At 43.3% G+C, this 15436-nt stretch overlaps 1 protein-coding gene across 5 annotated transcripts in view; it reads right to left on the reverse strand.

The window, feature by feature from the left end:
* Window positions 1-15436, reverse strand: part of LOC119704495 (multiple epidermal growth factor-like domains protein 6) — a 191808-nt gene that overhangs the window by 66123 nt on the left and 110249 nt on the right. For 4 of the 5 annotated variants that reach the window (XR_005257979.1, XM_038145846.1, XM_038145848.1 and 1 more), the window contains exon 6: window positions 4571-4693. The exons of the other annotated variant lie outside the window; for it this stretch is intronic. Coding sequence is in view for 3 of the 4 variants with exons in the window: in XM_038145846.1 (XP_038001774.1) it covers window positions 4571-4693 (123 nt within the window). In the remaining variant the exon portion in view is untranslated. The remainder of the gene's footprint in view (window positions 1-4570; window positions 4694-15436) is intronic. 5 annotated transcript variants of the gene reach the window in all.

The raw sequence follows: 15436 nt of genomic DNA on the forward strand, positions 1-15436 counted from the left end.
TTTGTATCCAAAGACCTGTTTTTCAGCAAGAATATTCAAATAAGATGAAAATATTTCAGAAGACGAAAACCATCTTAAATCCAAGTGACAGAATATACATGTCGGCTTTTAAAAGTGCCATTTTCTCCCTCTGTTTCTGGGCACGAGCCAATTTGGATGCAAGGGGAGACAAGCAGCAACCTGTCATGATGAGGGTTTGGGAGGATCTGAAGGTAGGAGGGGACAGGTGTGAAATCCATGTGTCCCAGTCTGGTGTGGGGCTGTGCCAGCAGCCAGGGGTTGCTCTGCAGCAGCCAGGGCAGGTTTGTCACGGCTGCTGCTGAGGCACCAGGCTGGACCCGTGAGAGGAGGTGCCAGACTGGAGGAGAAGAGCCTCCAGGGACAGGACAGGATGGTGCTCGTGGCTGCCAGGCACCAGCAGCACCTCTCTGAGCAAAGAGAGAAACTTGGCACCTCCTGGCTCTGACTCCAGCTGTCACTAAGGGGCTGTGGCTGGAGGGATGAGCACCTCCACAGGCAGAAATATGGCCTGACATTCACTTTCAAAGATTTACTCCTGGAATTTTGTAGAAACCCAGCCCTGATGTGGATTTCAGACAGGCTGGGGATGATGCCAGGTGATGCCGAGAGAGAGAGAGGGTATCTGGGAAGGGGGACAGTGGTGGGAGACGGCAGGTGAGAAAAACAAGGATCACAGAATGGTTTGGGTTCATCCTAAAGATAATCTCATTCTACCCCCTGCCATGGCAGGGGCACCTTCCACTGTCTCAGCTTGCTCCAAGCCCAGTCCAGCCTGGCCTTGGACACTTCCAGGGATGGGGCAGCCACAGTTTCTCTGTGCCAGGGCCTCCTCACCCTCACAGGGAACAATTCCTTCCTAACAGCCAGTCTAACCCTGCTTTCTGGCAATTCAAAGCCCTTCTGCCTTGTTTGTCACAACATGTCCTTGTAAAAACTCCCTCTCCAGCTCTCTTGTAGGCCCCTGATCTGATACCAGTTAAGAAATACACGTTTCTCAACCCATTATCTTTTATAATAAAGGTGATATCTTTAGAAAGAGCTGGCTCTGGAGCCATAGTTAGATACATGCATAGCAACCATGGGGTGAGAACATGCAATCTCTTCCAACCTGTGTTTTACATCACCTTAAATCCAACCTTGGCAGTGACAAGAAATGTAACTTCAGCCATACAGGGCTTATATTTATGTTGGAAAACACAGATTATAGAGTTGTAGAGATATTTTCTTTGTTACTTTCTCAATATATAAGAGCCTTAGTGTGCTAAAATCTCCATTAAAAAAACCTGCATCTCAACAGCTTCTCCACATAAAGCAGACATCAAAGGTAACAGCTGGCACCAGGAATGAATCAGGGTCTAATGGCTGTGCCCTGCTTTCTCTTCTAGGAGTTCAAACAGGAATAAATTCCACTGAAGACAATGAATCTACAACAGTCCAAACCCACAGCCTGATACTACAATAAACACGTTTCTTTCTGAGTTTCAGCTTTTTAGATACCAGCTGGTTAAACTCCAGTGAAGTCAAATTCATTGCATTAACATAATCAAGGCATTACAAACAAAACAAACAAAAGAGTTGGACAGGGTTGCAGCGAATATTTGCTCTGGCACGTGTGTTTATAAATTAATTCAATGCTGAGCAAAATTTGTAGGACCAAAAAGCTGAAGGAAGAAAAGGAGCGTTGAAAGAGATGTGATTTTATCATGGCACGAAGTACTGGGTAACATCAAAGGATGCAGTAATAAAGTAGTTTACTCTCACACGCTGGTCACCACTGAACAAGGCAACCCGCTCTGGAGATTTTTGGGTCTGAGCAGAGTATGAGTAGAGCTCTCTGCCTTAAAGTATGAGCAGAAGTTTCCAATGAGAGCAGGAAGAATGGCAAAAGCAGATTTCCTCTCTCCACGTATTTTAAGGCTCATACTGGCAGTGGAGGGATGGACCACCAGAAACAAGTCAGGATCTCAAACACCCTGTGCTGAGGTGGCAGGAGGACCAGATTCTCTGGAAAACTTGTGACAGCAGCTCAGTAATATTCCATGAATCACATGAGGAAGTATCTTATCCCAGGTTTTTGAGTCCTCAGATGTAGGCTGAATATCTTTTAAGATGATAGATCCACTTCCTTATGTATGGGAGATTTCCAAGCCATCCAGGCTGCAAAATCTGCTTCCCCTCAAATGATTTTGGCACTTTTGTTCCCGCAAACACAGGGTTGCCAAAAAAGAAAAGCAGGACGTGGAAAGAATGAACCTAACAGCAATCTGGGCTGGGCTCCTCTGAAAAGCCTGTCTAGAGGGACTCTTGTTGCTTATTTCTGCAGCTGAGATAATCACCTTCCATAAACAGCTCAGTGCCAGAATGTGGTCCCTTTTCTTTCTCAGCATGCAGGAGAGATCCTTACATCCTCTGAAGTATCCACGGAAGAAATACCACTGCTAATCCAAGCCTGTTTGAAATGCTGGGTGTTCTGCTTAGCTGCACTGGGTCAAAGGAGAGGGGCATTAGTGGTTTGCTTCTCATCAGATGAGTGATGAAAGATGAATGTACAACCTGGTGCTGCACAAGGGGCAAACCCTCCATCCCCAGCAAGCAGCTACAGCCCAAATCCTGATCCTAGGCACTCCTGATTTATATGAAATGCTTCTCCCTGTCCTCATCAATTAGTAACTGTCTTGTTCTCCAATGCATGGGAGCTTATTATATCCATTTGTTTTGGTGTCTTGTCTAAACAGCTGGAACAGGGCTCAATATCCTCCCTCAGTATCTCGTACATCCATTATTATGATGGCAGAGCTCTCTGAAATTCCTGCCTTCCATTTTAGGATTTATTTTTGTTTCTCCTTGGTAATTTCTGAGACATTGCAAACAAAGCTGGTCACTCTGTGAAGTACTTTGAATAACTTCTTGAGAATATTCCCATTTATGAAATGAAAACTTGTTCTCTGGTATTGCTCACAGCTCGGACAAAGCTAAACTGAGCTTTCTGATTATGTGAGGCAAGAGGAAACCTATTTTGTGTCCACAGAAAATTTTACATATTACACAAGTAAATTCATTTAATTGCCATTAACATCTACTTTTTGCTTTTATCACACAGTTCTTTTTCTCTTTCCCCCCCCCAAAGTCCCTTTAATCCCCTTTTCATATAAAAATCCCTCTCCACCACAAATTCAGAGGGAGTAATGCAGCTCAAACAACACACCTTTCACTTCTGGGTCTTCCCTGGTCAGATCTGATCTGAGTGAGATTAATTTCTCTTTTAATACACAGAAAGCCACAATTGCTTCTAGTTAATTATAAACCACTCTGTTTTTACATGATTTTTTCCCTCTCACTATAGTGTTTCCCTGTCCACTCCTTCACCAACTAAGATAATCAAGAAAAGACTGAGACTTCATCACATTTTTAATTGCAATTAATTACCAAAGCACTGAAAATCTCTGTATGTGATAAATCCAAAAAAGCTAAAAAGGTAAATTTTAAAATAAAAAAAAATCCATTATTCCCACAGCCTGAGCACTGGTACCTCCTGGTCCTGGCTGCATCAGTGAATGTATTGCTGTGGTAATACCAGGAATGACTGATGACATCTCTGGCTGAAGTTAAGCACAACCAAGGGACTTTGTGCAGGAGCTGAGGCCATGCCCAAACTGTGAGTGAACTTATTCTGCAGATGTGGTCTGACTGTACTTGATTGTTCTTCCCATATTACCTCAAATCAGGTTTAAATATTTAAATAAAAGGTGGCCTTTTCTTTTTCCCAGATGAAAGAACATTTTAAACCTTTCTGCAGAATTCAAAAATTTGACTTTTGCACTGATTTAAATGCAATACAAGAATGTGTATTTTATGTTATTGTTTTTAAGAATATGCAGAATTAACTCAGGTGTGCCCTGTTTCAGGCTTTAGAGCCCAACCCAAGCAACAGAGGGTTTATTTCTAATGGCAGAGCTGCTAATCCCCTCCACACAAACAGGCCGTGTGTCATGGCTGAGCTCCATGGTGCTCTCATTGACAGGAGCACACATGGGGTGACTCCACCCTGTAAATCACAATCATTTACCCTGGACACAACCTCTAAAATCACCAAGTCCCAGGGCAGTGCTGGGGTGTGCCACAAAGAAAAAACACTCAGAATTTAAAAAAATAGTCATTTGAAGCAAAGACCCTCTACGCTCCTTAATGCCTCCTGCAAAAGAATTTTCACCAACATGAGACACCAAAAAAACCCAAAAAACCAAAAAAAAAAACCCAAAAGAAACTAAACAAAATAAAGAGTAAGTTTGACAATACCTGAATCCTCACAGGCTGCTTGAACCAGAATGGGTAATGATATTTAGTGAAAACTCAGCTTGGAGGAGTCTAGAAGGCTTTGCAGTCAGAGAAAGGCAGTGTTGGGAGGAAGAAAACTCAGATTGGAGGAGTCTAGAAGGCTTTGCAGTCAGAGAAAGGCAGTGTTGGGAGGAAGAAAACTCAGATTGGAGGAGTCTAGAAGGCTTTGCAGTCAGAGAAAGGCAGTGTTGGGAGGATGAGAGGGGTTCCTTACCGAGGCAGGTGCGCCCGTCGGCGTGGAGCCGAAATCCCGGCTGGCACTGGCACTGGAAGGAGCCCTGGGTGTTGGCACAGCCCTGCTGGCAGCCTCCGTTCAGCACCTCACACTCATCCACATCTGCAGAAGGAAGGGACATGGTGGGGAAGGATTACAAGAGAGCCCAGCACAGACAGAGCCGGGTTCTCCTGCAGGGCTCATGCAAAATGCAGCCAGGGCGCTCGGGCTGGGTTGTTGTTTACTTCATTTTGGCAGCAAAGAAAAGTGGAATTTTATGGTATTTTTCCAAGTTCCTGCAGGCATTGCCTCTGTAGTCCCTGCTTCTGAAGTTCTTGTTAATTAGAGTGATTTGTGACATGGCTCCTTTCATTGAGCCCAAGAGAAAAATATAAGGAAAGAATTCGGGTTAGATAACACATCTGAGCCTGTAGGAACTGCTGGTCAAACCTTTGGCTTTTATAAAAACTTGCTCTACAAACATTTCCTTTTGCATCAAGCCTTTAATCCTATTTGTTCTTGGGGGTACAAGCAGGTACAACTGACATGAAAGGAAAACAGACACATTCTCCGTCACCGTTACATTTTCAACCACGGACAGCACAGAGAGCTCAAAGAGAAAATTTTAGAAGAGTGAGGAATTTGTGCTACATTTTCTGTGTCCCTTGCCATACAAGCATAGAATCGAAGAATGGTTTGGGCTGGATGGGACCCTAAAGCTCCTCTCATTCCAACACCCCTGGCAATGGGCAGGGACACCTCCCACTACCCCAGGTTGCTCCAAGCTTCATCCAGCCTGGCCTTGGACACTTCCAGGGAGGGGGGAAAACATTGTGCCTTGCTCTTCCTTGTGTTCACCTAAACTTTCCAAAGCATCTTCTCAGACAACCTCCCAGAAAAATGATGTGAGCTCCTGCTGATACTTTTCCCAAAGCTAAGCAGGCATCATTCCATATTTCAGGGGATTTTAGAGGATTACATTCAGTCAAATCTTCATCTGACTGAATGGGAAACAAGCATTAAACCAGCTTGAGAACACTGCTGTGAATTTCCGGCTGAAAATGATGGACAATGATGGACAAAGATCAAGAAGAGTTTAAGTAAACAGGTGAAGGTCTAAGACAGAATCATAAAACTGAATTTCCAGAAGTACCACATAAGCAGTTTCTGCACCTCTTCAGCAACGCTGGGCTACTGTAAATAGCATTTGATTGACATGTTGACACCATTACCTTAAAAATCAACATGGGGTCATTGGAAATAAGGGTCAATTAGTCCATTGCCTGAAAAAAATCCACCTGGCAGATATTTGCCTAGATTTTGTCTGTCCTTTCCTTAGCAGTCCCCAGGGATAGCAACTCCACCTCCCGCCATCTCCCCCAGGGGCGATGCTTGTCCCAAATTATCCAAATGCCAAAGATATTTTCTTCCCCAAGTCAAGCCTCCCTCCCGCAACAGACATCTCTAAAGAACCCCCCTTTCAGCACTGGAGCCTCCTGCTGATTTAATTGCTCTTCAGATCATGTTCTGAAATTATCTAATGGGAGGCAAGTCCACAACTGCTCCTGTGGGGGAAGCGAGTGCACAGCGAAGGAATTTCCCCTCCATTTTGCACTTGAGGAACAAGGGGTCTGGCTTTCATATCTTTGCTGTGGTTGTATCTGTTTTGCATTGAACTTTCACGGTTTACATATTTTTTTAATGCTTTTATGTTTATTCCATTTTAGAAAATCTAATCACAATTAACTGAAAGAGGAAGTTTTAAAGACTTGGAAACGCATAACATCCCATTCCTGAGGAAAGGTATTTATGAAGTTAAATTTTAATACTTCACATGTGAATTTCCCTCACCTAAAATGAAGTCCTGGTGTTGACTGGTGTTTAAATTCAGACCATTTGCTAACATGCACCACTTTTTGATCCTTCTGCTGTATTTGTTGTTTTATTAGACTGTATACTACATACATGTCCTACTGCCTGGAGACATCTGGAATGTGTTTTTTTTTTTAAACAGAAATTTTGCCTTTTAAAATGCAAACAGTAAGCAGAAAACGTTATTCACCTTGTTTAATTCCATACCGCTAAGAACCAGACTGCTGAAAAATGCCAGGACAAAATCAGACCCAGGAAACCCTTTGTATGGAGTGTCAGAGAAATAAAATAAGCAAAAAGACTCAGAAAAATAGAACAAGGAAGCAGCTGAACCACACAGTACACCACGTTCCAGTATTTATACCTCAATAAACTCAAACACTGGGAGCTTCAGTATTTTAATTTTATAGGCTACGATCAGCTGGAGAATTTCTCTCATATACCAAACACAGTTTTAAGTTCGGATATTGGCACTTACAAAGGAGAAAAAACAGTCCAGCTAATAAAAACGAGCTGGGAGTTAGTGATATTTGTTAGTCTCCATTTGGAGATTTAAAGGAGTGGCTTGGTTTATGGGGGTGCTCTGCACCCAGCAGCAGCTCTTCCCTCAGCGGCATTTCCCTCGTGCTGGCACATCTCAGAGGGCCATACAACAGTGATGCTGCTGAAAGGCAACACAATTCAAGGCAAAATAAAAGATCCTAAACCACTTGAGCCCATGAGCTAGACCCAGCCCCAGCCTGAGCCTCCCTGCAGCAAGAGGAGGCAAGACCCAGGAGCTGAAAATGCAGCTGCACGACGCCACATCAACAGCAAATCTGATGACAGATGATCCCTTCCAGCCCCAGACTTCCTCTGCAAGATCAATATTTTCAGGATTATATGCTGAAAGATTCCTTCACATCCAACAGATAAAATCAAGAGAAATGCAAGGCGCAGTCGCCTTTCCACGTCTCCTCCATCCCAAGGCCAGGAAGCAGCTTCACCCCCAGTTACAGCAGAAAAATTCCCTAATTATTTTGTCTGGGGAGCAGTCTGCAAAGCAGACACTGATCTAAATGCCTGAACTGCATTTGGAAGTTTTAAAAGTCTAAACTATTTGGACTTTTACATTTGAGCTGCTGTACTAGTAAAGGACACGTGTAGCAGCAAAACAACAGCTTCTGCTTTTGTAGGTACACAAGTTGACATATTTGTTTTACTTGGCCATAGAAAGATGAAATTATTCTAGAACAGCAGATGTATAAAAAAATATTTAAAAGCATTCTTGAAATATAAAGCCCTTCCATTGCAATTCTAGACCATCACAGGATTATGGAAGATTGTATCTGCATCTGTGATTAAATTTGGATTAGTTTCCAGCACAGATCAAACTGAAACACCTTCCTACTGGAATTTCTATAGTCACAGCCTAGCATGCTTATCTGAATAACCTGAATTTCAAGCCACTTATGGCTTGCTTATCAGACTGTGATGAAAGCAGCTGCATCCCCACAAGACAGAGGGAGAGCAATTCCAGGAGACAAGAAGGAAAATGAGAGCTGTGTGCTGTCCCCGGGCTGTCTCGCCAAGGAGATTACACTGCTGGGTGAACAAAGCAGAGGTGGTGTGTGGATATTCTCCTTCTCACCTTCAGAACTTTTCAGAGATGCTTTACAGGGGGATTCCCCACTGAAGGTACCTTCCTGTGTCCTTGTTTGTTCACCTTTCATCAGGAATTAGCTGATACTCACTCAAACAAACCAAAGTCTGTGTGTTCCCAAGATGTAAGATATTTTAACCACATCTTTTTTAGTTCTTCACCCTCCTGAGGGCTGTGCGCTTGGACTGACCCTTCCTCCATCCCAACACCTCAAGTTCCAAACACAATACAAGAGGTTGTGATGTACAAATGCCCAACCCACTGCCAGCACTGTGCCCTTTCCAAGGGCACATCCTACAGGTGAAGTTCCAGGTTGTGAAATCCTCCACACCCCTGACTGAGGGTCCTGCTAATTGCCACGGAGGTTGGTCCCTGATTGATTTGATTAACCACATTGATAAAAGTCCAATCTGCCCTGCCCAAAACCTGCTTCAGTACAGAGCTGTGTGACTGCTTGTTTGGAATTCAGGATCGTCACATTAGCAGCTTTTTTCATATCATTATTAAAATGCTCAGGAAGAGCTATGATCAATCAGTTCCTCAAAAATACACAGAGAGCGGTAATAAACATAGATAATTAGTGAGCCTGCAATCATGGTTTTTATAAAGGAAGAAAGAAAGCAAGATCCTGACAGATCAATTCTCTACTAACAGAAAGCTTTGCTTTTTAGACCACTAAGAAATGCAAACAAGATACAGAACTGAACTCAAAAAAAAAAAAAAAAAAGAAAAACAGCAGAATAACAAGCCTCCATTTTGAGAATCCTGAATGGAGGAGAGATGATGTGCCAGAGGTATCCAAAGGTATCCCTCCTCGTATTGTCACTGAGGAGGACACCTGCCCAAAGCTCCACATGACACAGGATGATAGCAAGGTTTGCCTCTCGAGGAGCTTCCCCCAGCCAGTGGCATTTCTTGAGGGTGACAAATGAACAGGCTTTCCCTCCCTTGACTATTAAAATTTGCAGACTGAGAGCTGTTCAGAGTCAATATTTTCTGAGGGATAAGCAGACAAAAAAACTTCCTCTTCCTGGTGCCCAGGCATTGATGGAGAAAGAACCCAAAACTGGACAGTACCAACCTCACCATTTAGAAGAGATATTAGGAATGATTTTGTCCAGAAGGGGTGATAAAGCATTGGAACAGGCTGCTGGGGCACTGATGGACCTGTCACTATCCCTGGACATCGTTTAATGGTGAACACAGTGGTGGTGCTGGACTGACTGCTGGACTTGAGATTGAAGGTCTTTTCCAACCTCAGTGGTCGTATGATTTCAGGATTTTATTTAATTATTAATTAGTTTTCAGCAAAATCTCTTCACTTGGTCAAGCAGAGAACAAGACAGAGAGGCAAAGACCAAACAGTTGTGAGCATCAGCCACCCCACAAACACCAGAATATGGTGTTTTTCCATATGGGTGGAAAGATTTCTGTCCAGCTGGGAGCAGATGTGAGAACCCATTCCTTGCTGGCACTTGCACACAGGGACCCAAACCCCCACCACAGCATCAGTGGATCTGGCCCAAATGACTTTCACAAAAGCATAACTACACCCTTTTTATTAAATGCCTAAGAAATACTACATAAAACAGGAATGAATGACACACTAACACTTCCTCCTTCCAGCCACCACAATCCCCCAGCTTGCTGCAGAAAGGATGAGACCAGCAGAAGCAGGTAAACACAAACCCCTCTTTGGATTTACTTAGGGAATGGTTTATGCTGATGGTTTTAAAGTCAGATTATAATTAAAAATAATCACAATGATTATTTATTTAAAAAAATCCAGACCAGAAAGAAGAAACATGGTCTAGTCTTTGTAGCATTATCTTAAAATTCACTAAAATCAGGGTTTGACCCCTCTTTACCCAGGGAGCTCTGTGGGTCACTGGTCCCCACAAAATATTATGAGGATCAGTCAGGAATGATGGTGACAGAGAAAGAGGGAAGATTGGATCTTAAGTAAAGTACCACAACAAGAAACCTTAAGAGGCTCTAATTAAAATTATCACAAGTGGATAAACTGTTCAACTCCAACACAGATATGGAAATAAGTTCCAACAATCTGGCTCACCCCTCCCTTGCCCCAACCAGCTCCCCCAGACTCTTCAGCTGCAGATCATTTCGTACATCTGATAAGAAAACTCTGATTGTTTGCTATTTAATGTGATATTTTAAATCAACAAAGATGCATGACAGTGCTTTGCCTTCTGTTATTTGTAACTACACTGTTACTACTCTCTTTTCTATATTCCAAAGGGTGTTTAAACCTCACAAAAGTTATGAAGTGAAAATATCATATGGTCTTTCCCCACTAATTACATGGAGGATTTTTACACATTATTTAGTGTGTTTTTCAATTAAATAATTTATGTACTCATGGGAAGGAAGGGAAACAGGCTTGGTTCCCAGACATTCTTAAGCTGATCACGAAAGTCAGAAATTATTCTATAAAGTAAAACTTTAAATAAGCCCCTGTTATTGTTGTAAGTTGGTAAATTTATAACAGATTCAACTCACAGCTTCCTTTAAATCACAGAACTGCTCAAGTCTCAAGCTCAGAAATGTCCAAAATTTGACAACCAGTGTGAATTCCCTCACAAAGCATGACATAATTTGCTCTTGCAGCAGAAGTTTTGAAAAGGATCTCTCCCCTTTTACTAACACAAAAATGATTTTCAGGGTTTGAAACTTTGATTGGAGGGGGTTTGAAACTCCAGTTGCTAGAAAAATATTTGGCCATCTTTTCCACAGTGAAAGAACTTTTACATTGGTAGTGACTCTAGGGGGAAAATACAAGTCTGAAATCTGGTCCAAAACAAAGCCTAAAATTAAAACAAACAAAAAAAATCAGTTCATATTAATAAAAAACGTATTTCTTTTTCATTGAACCAAACTGAGCAGCAAAAACTGAGAAAAGCAGTTTTGGGTGGCTGGGAAGTTTTAAACTGCAAAACTCCTGGTCTGGGGCTTTTTTTTTAATGCTCCACAAAACACCACAAATACGCTACAAGCTCCTTTGAGTGGTTTCCTAGAACCTGGTGTTAAAACACCTCCACAAAGCAGCTTTCAGCATGGATAAATGTGCTCCTGCAGAGCCAGCTGGGTCATTTTGAACTGTTAGTGCTCCCAGGCTTTTATTTTTGCTCCTCAGCTATTTGTTCTGCCCTTTGCTGGCCCCTGCCATGGATTAGATGAGCATCCATTGTCTGAGCCAGCCAGGTCAGCCCAGCCACTGCAGCTTCCTCACTCCCAGGTGTCCCAGGCAAGGCTGCTCCAACAGGATTAACTCATGGAATGGCTCCAGCAAACCAAAAGGAGCTGGTAAGAGACTGGTTAAAAGGTAAGGTTAATGATTCCTCACCCAATTTAGCCCCTGCAAACTGGTTTCACAATGGAGGAGGACCCTTGTTGGAGCAGCCAGTTTTCTGCTACCTTTCTTCACCCAGGACTAAGGACAAAGCAACTTCTACCAGCACCCATTTTGCAGGAAAAGAAAGAGGCTTGACAAGAGATCTGATTATTTACCTGCTTCTGAAAACGGGGAAGGGAAGGTAAATAATAGCATTAGACCACCACAGCTTTTTGTACCAGATTCACTGTCTGTCAGTCTGCCCTCCAGACCTCCCTGGAGATTTGGTCCATCGTGGAGACACATCTTCTGCCCTGTAGCTGGTACCTTGCCCTACACCTCAGATGCTTTCCCAGGTGGTTTTAAGGACTTCCAGCTGTGCCTAGGCCAGGTTTCACTTCTCTCCTTCTGCTTTCTCTCTCCCTACACAGAAAACACCAAAGGATGGAAACCACAGTGCTGTGAAACATTGAACAGCAGAGTCATCAATGGGACCTTGCGTTAGGTAACAAATATTTATGTCCGGATCTGAAAGGAGATGCATCTCCTGATGCCTGCTTTCCAGGGAAAAGGACAGAGGCATCTCCAAGGTATGGCATTCTTGACAGATCCACGGAGCAGGAGTGGCAGGACCTGCCCCACAACCTGCTTTTGGGGAGAAGAGTTGTGTGAGCACTGCAAGGGACAATCCACCCCATCAAATGCATTTCATTTCCTGGTCTGTCACTGGCCTTACTGGGGCACAAAGAGATTAATAAATTGTCATGAGATATCATGCAACCCTGTTAGTGGGGGCCACAGGTGACTGGAAAGAATAACGTTGACCCGACACAGATCCTGGTAATTTGAATTCATTGAATTTGAACTTGGTATGGTGAAGCCTTCCTTCCTTCCTTCCTCCCTCCCTTCCCTCTTTCCTTCAATACTCCTTTCAAGCTAAGACTGGCACCAGACAACCACTTAAAGTGGTGACTTGTTGCTCCCAATGCCTGGACCCTGCCACCACAGTTCACTTCCCAGCTGCCCCCCAGGAGATCTCCTGGACAGAGTGATGAGAAGAGAGAAAATTGGCCAATATTTGTGCTGCCCATTTCTGCTCACTCTCCATGCCTGACATGCCACTCTCTCACGAGATATTTAACAGTGGTTTAGCTCAATAAACATCCAAGAGCCCCTCATCCACAGCTCTAAATGCAAACCATATGTTGCAGATGAAAACCCTGAAGATTATAATTAGAACTGTCCATTCAATTTAAACAAAGTCAAGAATGAAAACTATTTCAAATTCAATAAACAGGCCATTTCAAAGTGTAGACACTGTGGAGGACAAGCTTAACAACTTAATTGACAGGTAAAGCTTCATTTCTAATCCTCATTTTGATATCATCTGTAGCCTCAGGAGTCAAAACACATCACTGCTCAGTGCTCAAAATATGCAGAGAAAATGAAAATGTCAGCTGAATGAAAAAAAAGGAGAAGCATCTGTTTGATAGCTGTGTAAGCCTGTGATATGTAAACTGCTTTGGAGTCAAGCAGCCCTAATTAGAGTTTCAAGGAATTCTTCATTAAATATACAGACAGAGACATATATACACACACACACACTTAAAACAATTATTGAAACCAGGCAATTTGCAGAAAAACCAGGCTATAGAATTAAAGCAAGGAACATGACAATTTCACGGACAGACCTCAGACAACACTGTGATGTTTTCACACAGCTGTGTAGAAATACATTTTTCCATCTTTTCACAAAGCAGTTCTGTATGTTTTTCTCCGCTCAAAGTATTTAAAACAAAAAAAAAGAATTATCCTTTTTGGGATCTTGGTGTAGCATACAGCAAAGAAAAGCCAAAAAGGAAGAGTGATAGGGTTACCAACCCCCTCAGTGGGGTTAGACTAATAGATATTTTGGCAACTACACCCCCTTGACGACTCCAACTCCCATCAACATGAAACCCACACAGATGGACACAAGCTCTCAGTGAAGAACTGTGCCAGGATAAGTGAATGACCACATGAAATAACAAGGGAGTACAAGCTGAAGAATGACAAACCAGATAAAAGGGTGAATTAGGCTCCTAAAAAAACCCAGAAAACCAGCTTCATTAATGTCACTGCTTCCAGTAGAAAAGAGGTAAATGTGCTGGCTGTTGGAAGGGAATGTTTTAAAGTCAAATATCAAAATTTCAGGTGATTTCTGCTCCGCAGAAAGACTTTGAGATCACCAGTATCAGAAGCTACTGCAAGATTTTCTGATGTGGGGCGGAACAGCAGAGAGAATATTTGTTATGGGTCTATCAATTTTTAAATACAGCTCCTCAGCACAACCCAGTAGGGCCCTGCTGCGAGGTGGGAGGGTGGCAAAGGAGGAAAGGATCTCTACAAGGAGCTGCACTTAATAAGTGACAGCATGATACAGCCCAAACTCCTTGTGTGGACTCAGTTCTGAGCTGTATTAAGGAGGTTTATATGTTGGGCCATCAGCATCTTCTCTCGGCAGGATATGGCAGTTTGCAAGAGTAGTCACGGAATAAAAAGAGAAATGCCTGATGTGATGAGAACACCTGGATTTTGCTAGCAGCAATATTAATGCACGCTTGCTGGGCTCCGTGCCTCTGCTACAGCAGAATGCAGAGAAATGTGTTTTCCACACACAGCAGGTAAAACATGCACAAGGAAAATTATAATCATGCAAACACCTTCATAATCTGGTGCTCCCAGCTTACAGTACATGTGCTGTGCTGGCTGGAAATACAGATGTGGTTTGTGACAGGCACCATTCAGCCACCAAGCTCCACCTCTGCCACTCCAAAATTGTGACCACAGCACAACCTCCTGTCCCCCTGCCTCAGCTGGCTCCTGGCATTGCTCTACAGCCAACAGTTCATGGGGTGCCTCTTCAGGTGCCACCACAAGCACTGATCCCCCACTGGAGCCATGCCAGCTCCAGGACAATCTGAGATAAACTGCCAGCGAGCAAAGGACAGCATTTTACACAGGTTTTCTTGCTCTGCTTCCTTTATGACATAAATTATGTGACGCTGCAGAGATTCTAGCAGGAGAGAAGTGACATGAATACATCCAAAACCTATCCATGCCAACTTCCAGAGCTGGAGCCTAATCATCAATCACAGAATGGTTTGGGTGGGAAGGGGCTTGAAGATCAACCAGTTCTAATTCCCCTGCCATGGGCAGGGACACCTTCTACTAGCCCAGGTTGCTCCAAGCCCTGTCCAGCCTGACACCTTGAGCTCTTTCAGCTATAGGCCACGAGTTCTCTGGGAAACCTGTGCCAGTGTCTCACAATGCTCACAGGGAAGAATTTCTTCTCAGTATCTGATCTAAACCTGCCCTCTGTCAGTTTGAAGCCATTTCCCTCTCTCTTATCACTCCATGCTTTTGTTGAAAGTCCCTCTCCAGCTCTCTTGGAGCCCCTTTAGGCATTGGAAGGAGCTCTGAGGTCTCCCCAGACACTTCTGGTCTCCAGGCTGAACCACCCCAACTCTCTCACTCTGTCTTTGTATTAATAATGTCACCAGGCATGGAAGAATTTATTTTCCTTCCTTTTTTCTCCTCTTCCTGAGATTAAAATTCACATCAAATTAACCAGTTGACTGCTCCATTTTTATTAGCTGTTTTTGAACTCCTTGGCTGACACTGAATCCCTTGTGGGACAGGAGCTGTTCACAAGGTTCTCAGGTGGGCCTTTCACAGAGCTGGCGTGCAACAACAGCAGGTTCACTTCAAGTTGTTCTTCTAATATATCCCAGCTAAAGCCCTCAGGTACTCCTGTAATTGAAGTTTGAGTAATCCAATATGATGTTGATCAAACTACTGATCTTTTAATAACGCAGTGTAGCTCTCCCAGCAGTTGCTATCTTTCTGACAGTCATGTCTGGATCGCTTCCTTTGGGCCAAGGCTTTGAACATAGAAGCTGACGGGTTTCTGTTTGCTTTAGATTTTATCACAAATTGTTAGAAAGCTTTTTAAGGTTGT

This window comes from Motacilla alba, chromosome 9, assembly GCF_015832195.1.
Source record: "Motacilla alba alba isolate MOTALB_02 chromosome 9, Motacilla_alba_V1.0_pri, whole genome shotgun sequence".
Lineage (NCBI taxonomy): Eukaryota > Metazoa > Chordata > Aves > Passeriformes > Motacillidae > Motacilla > Motacilla alba.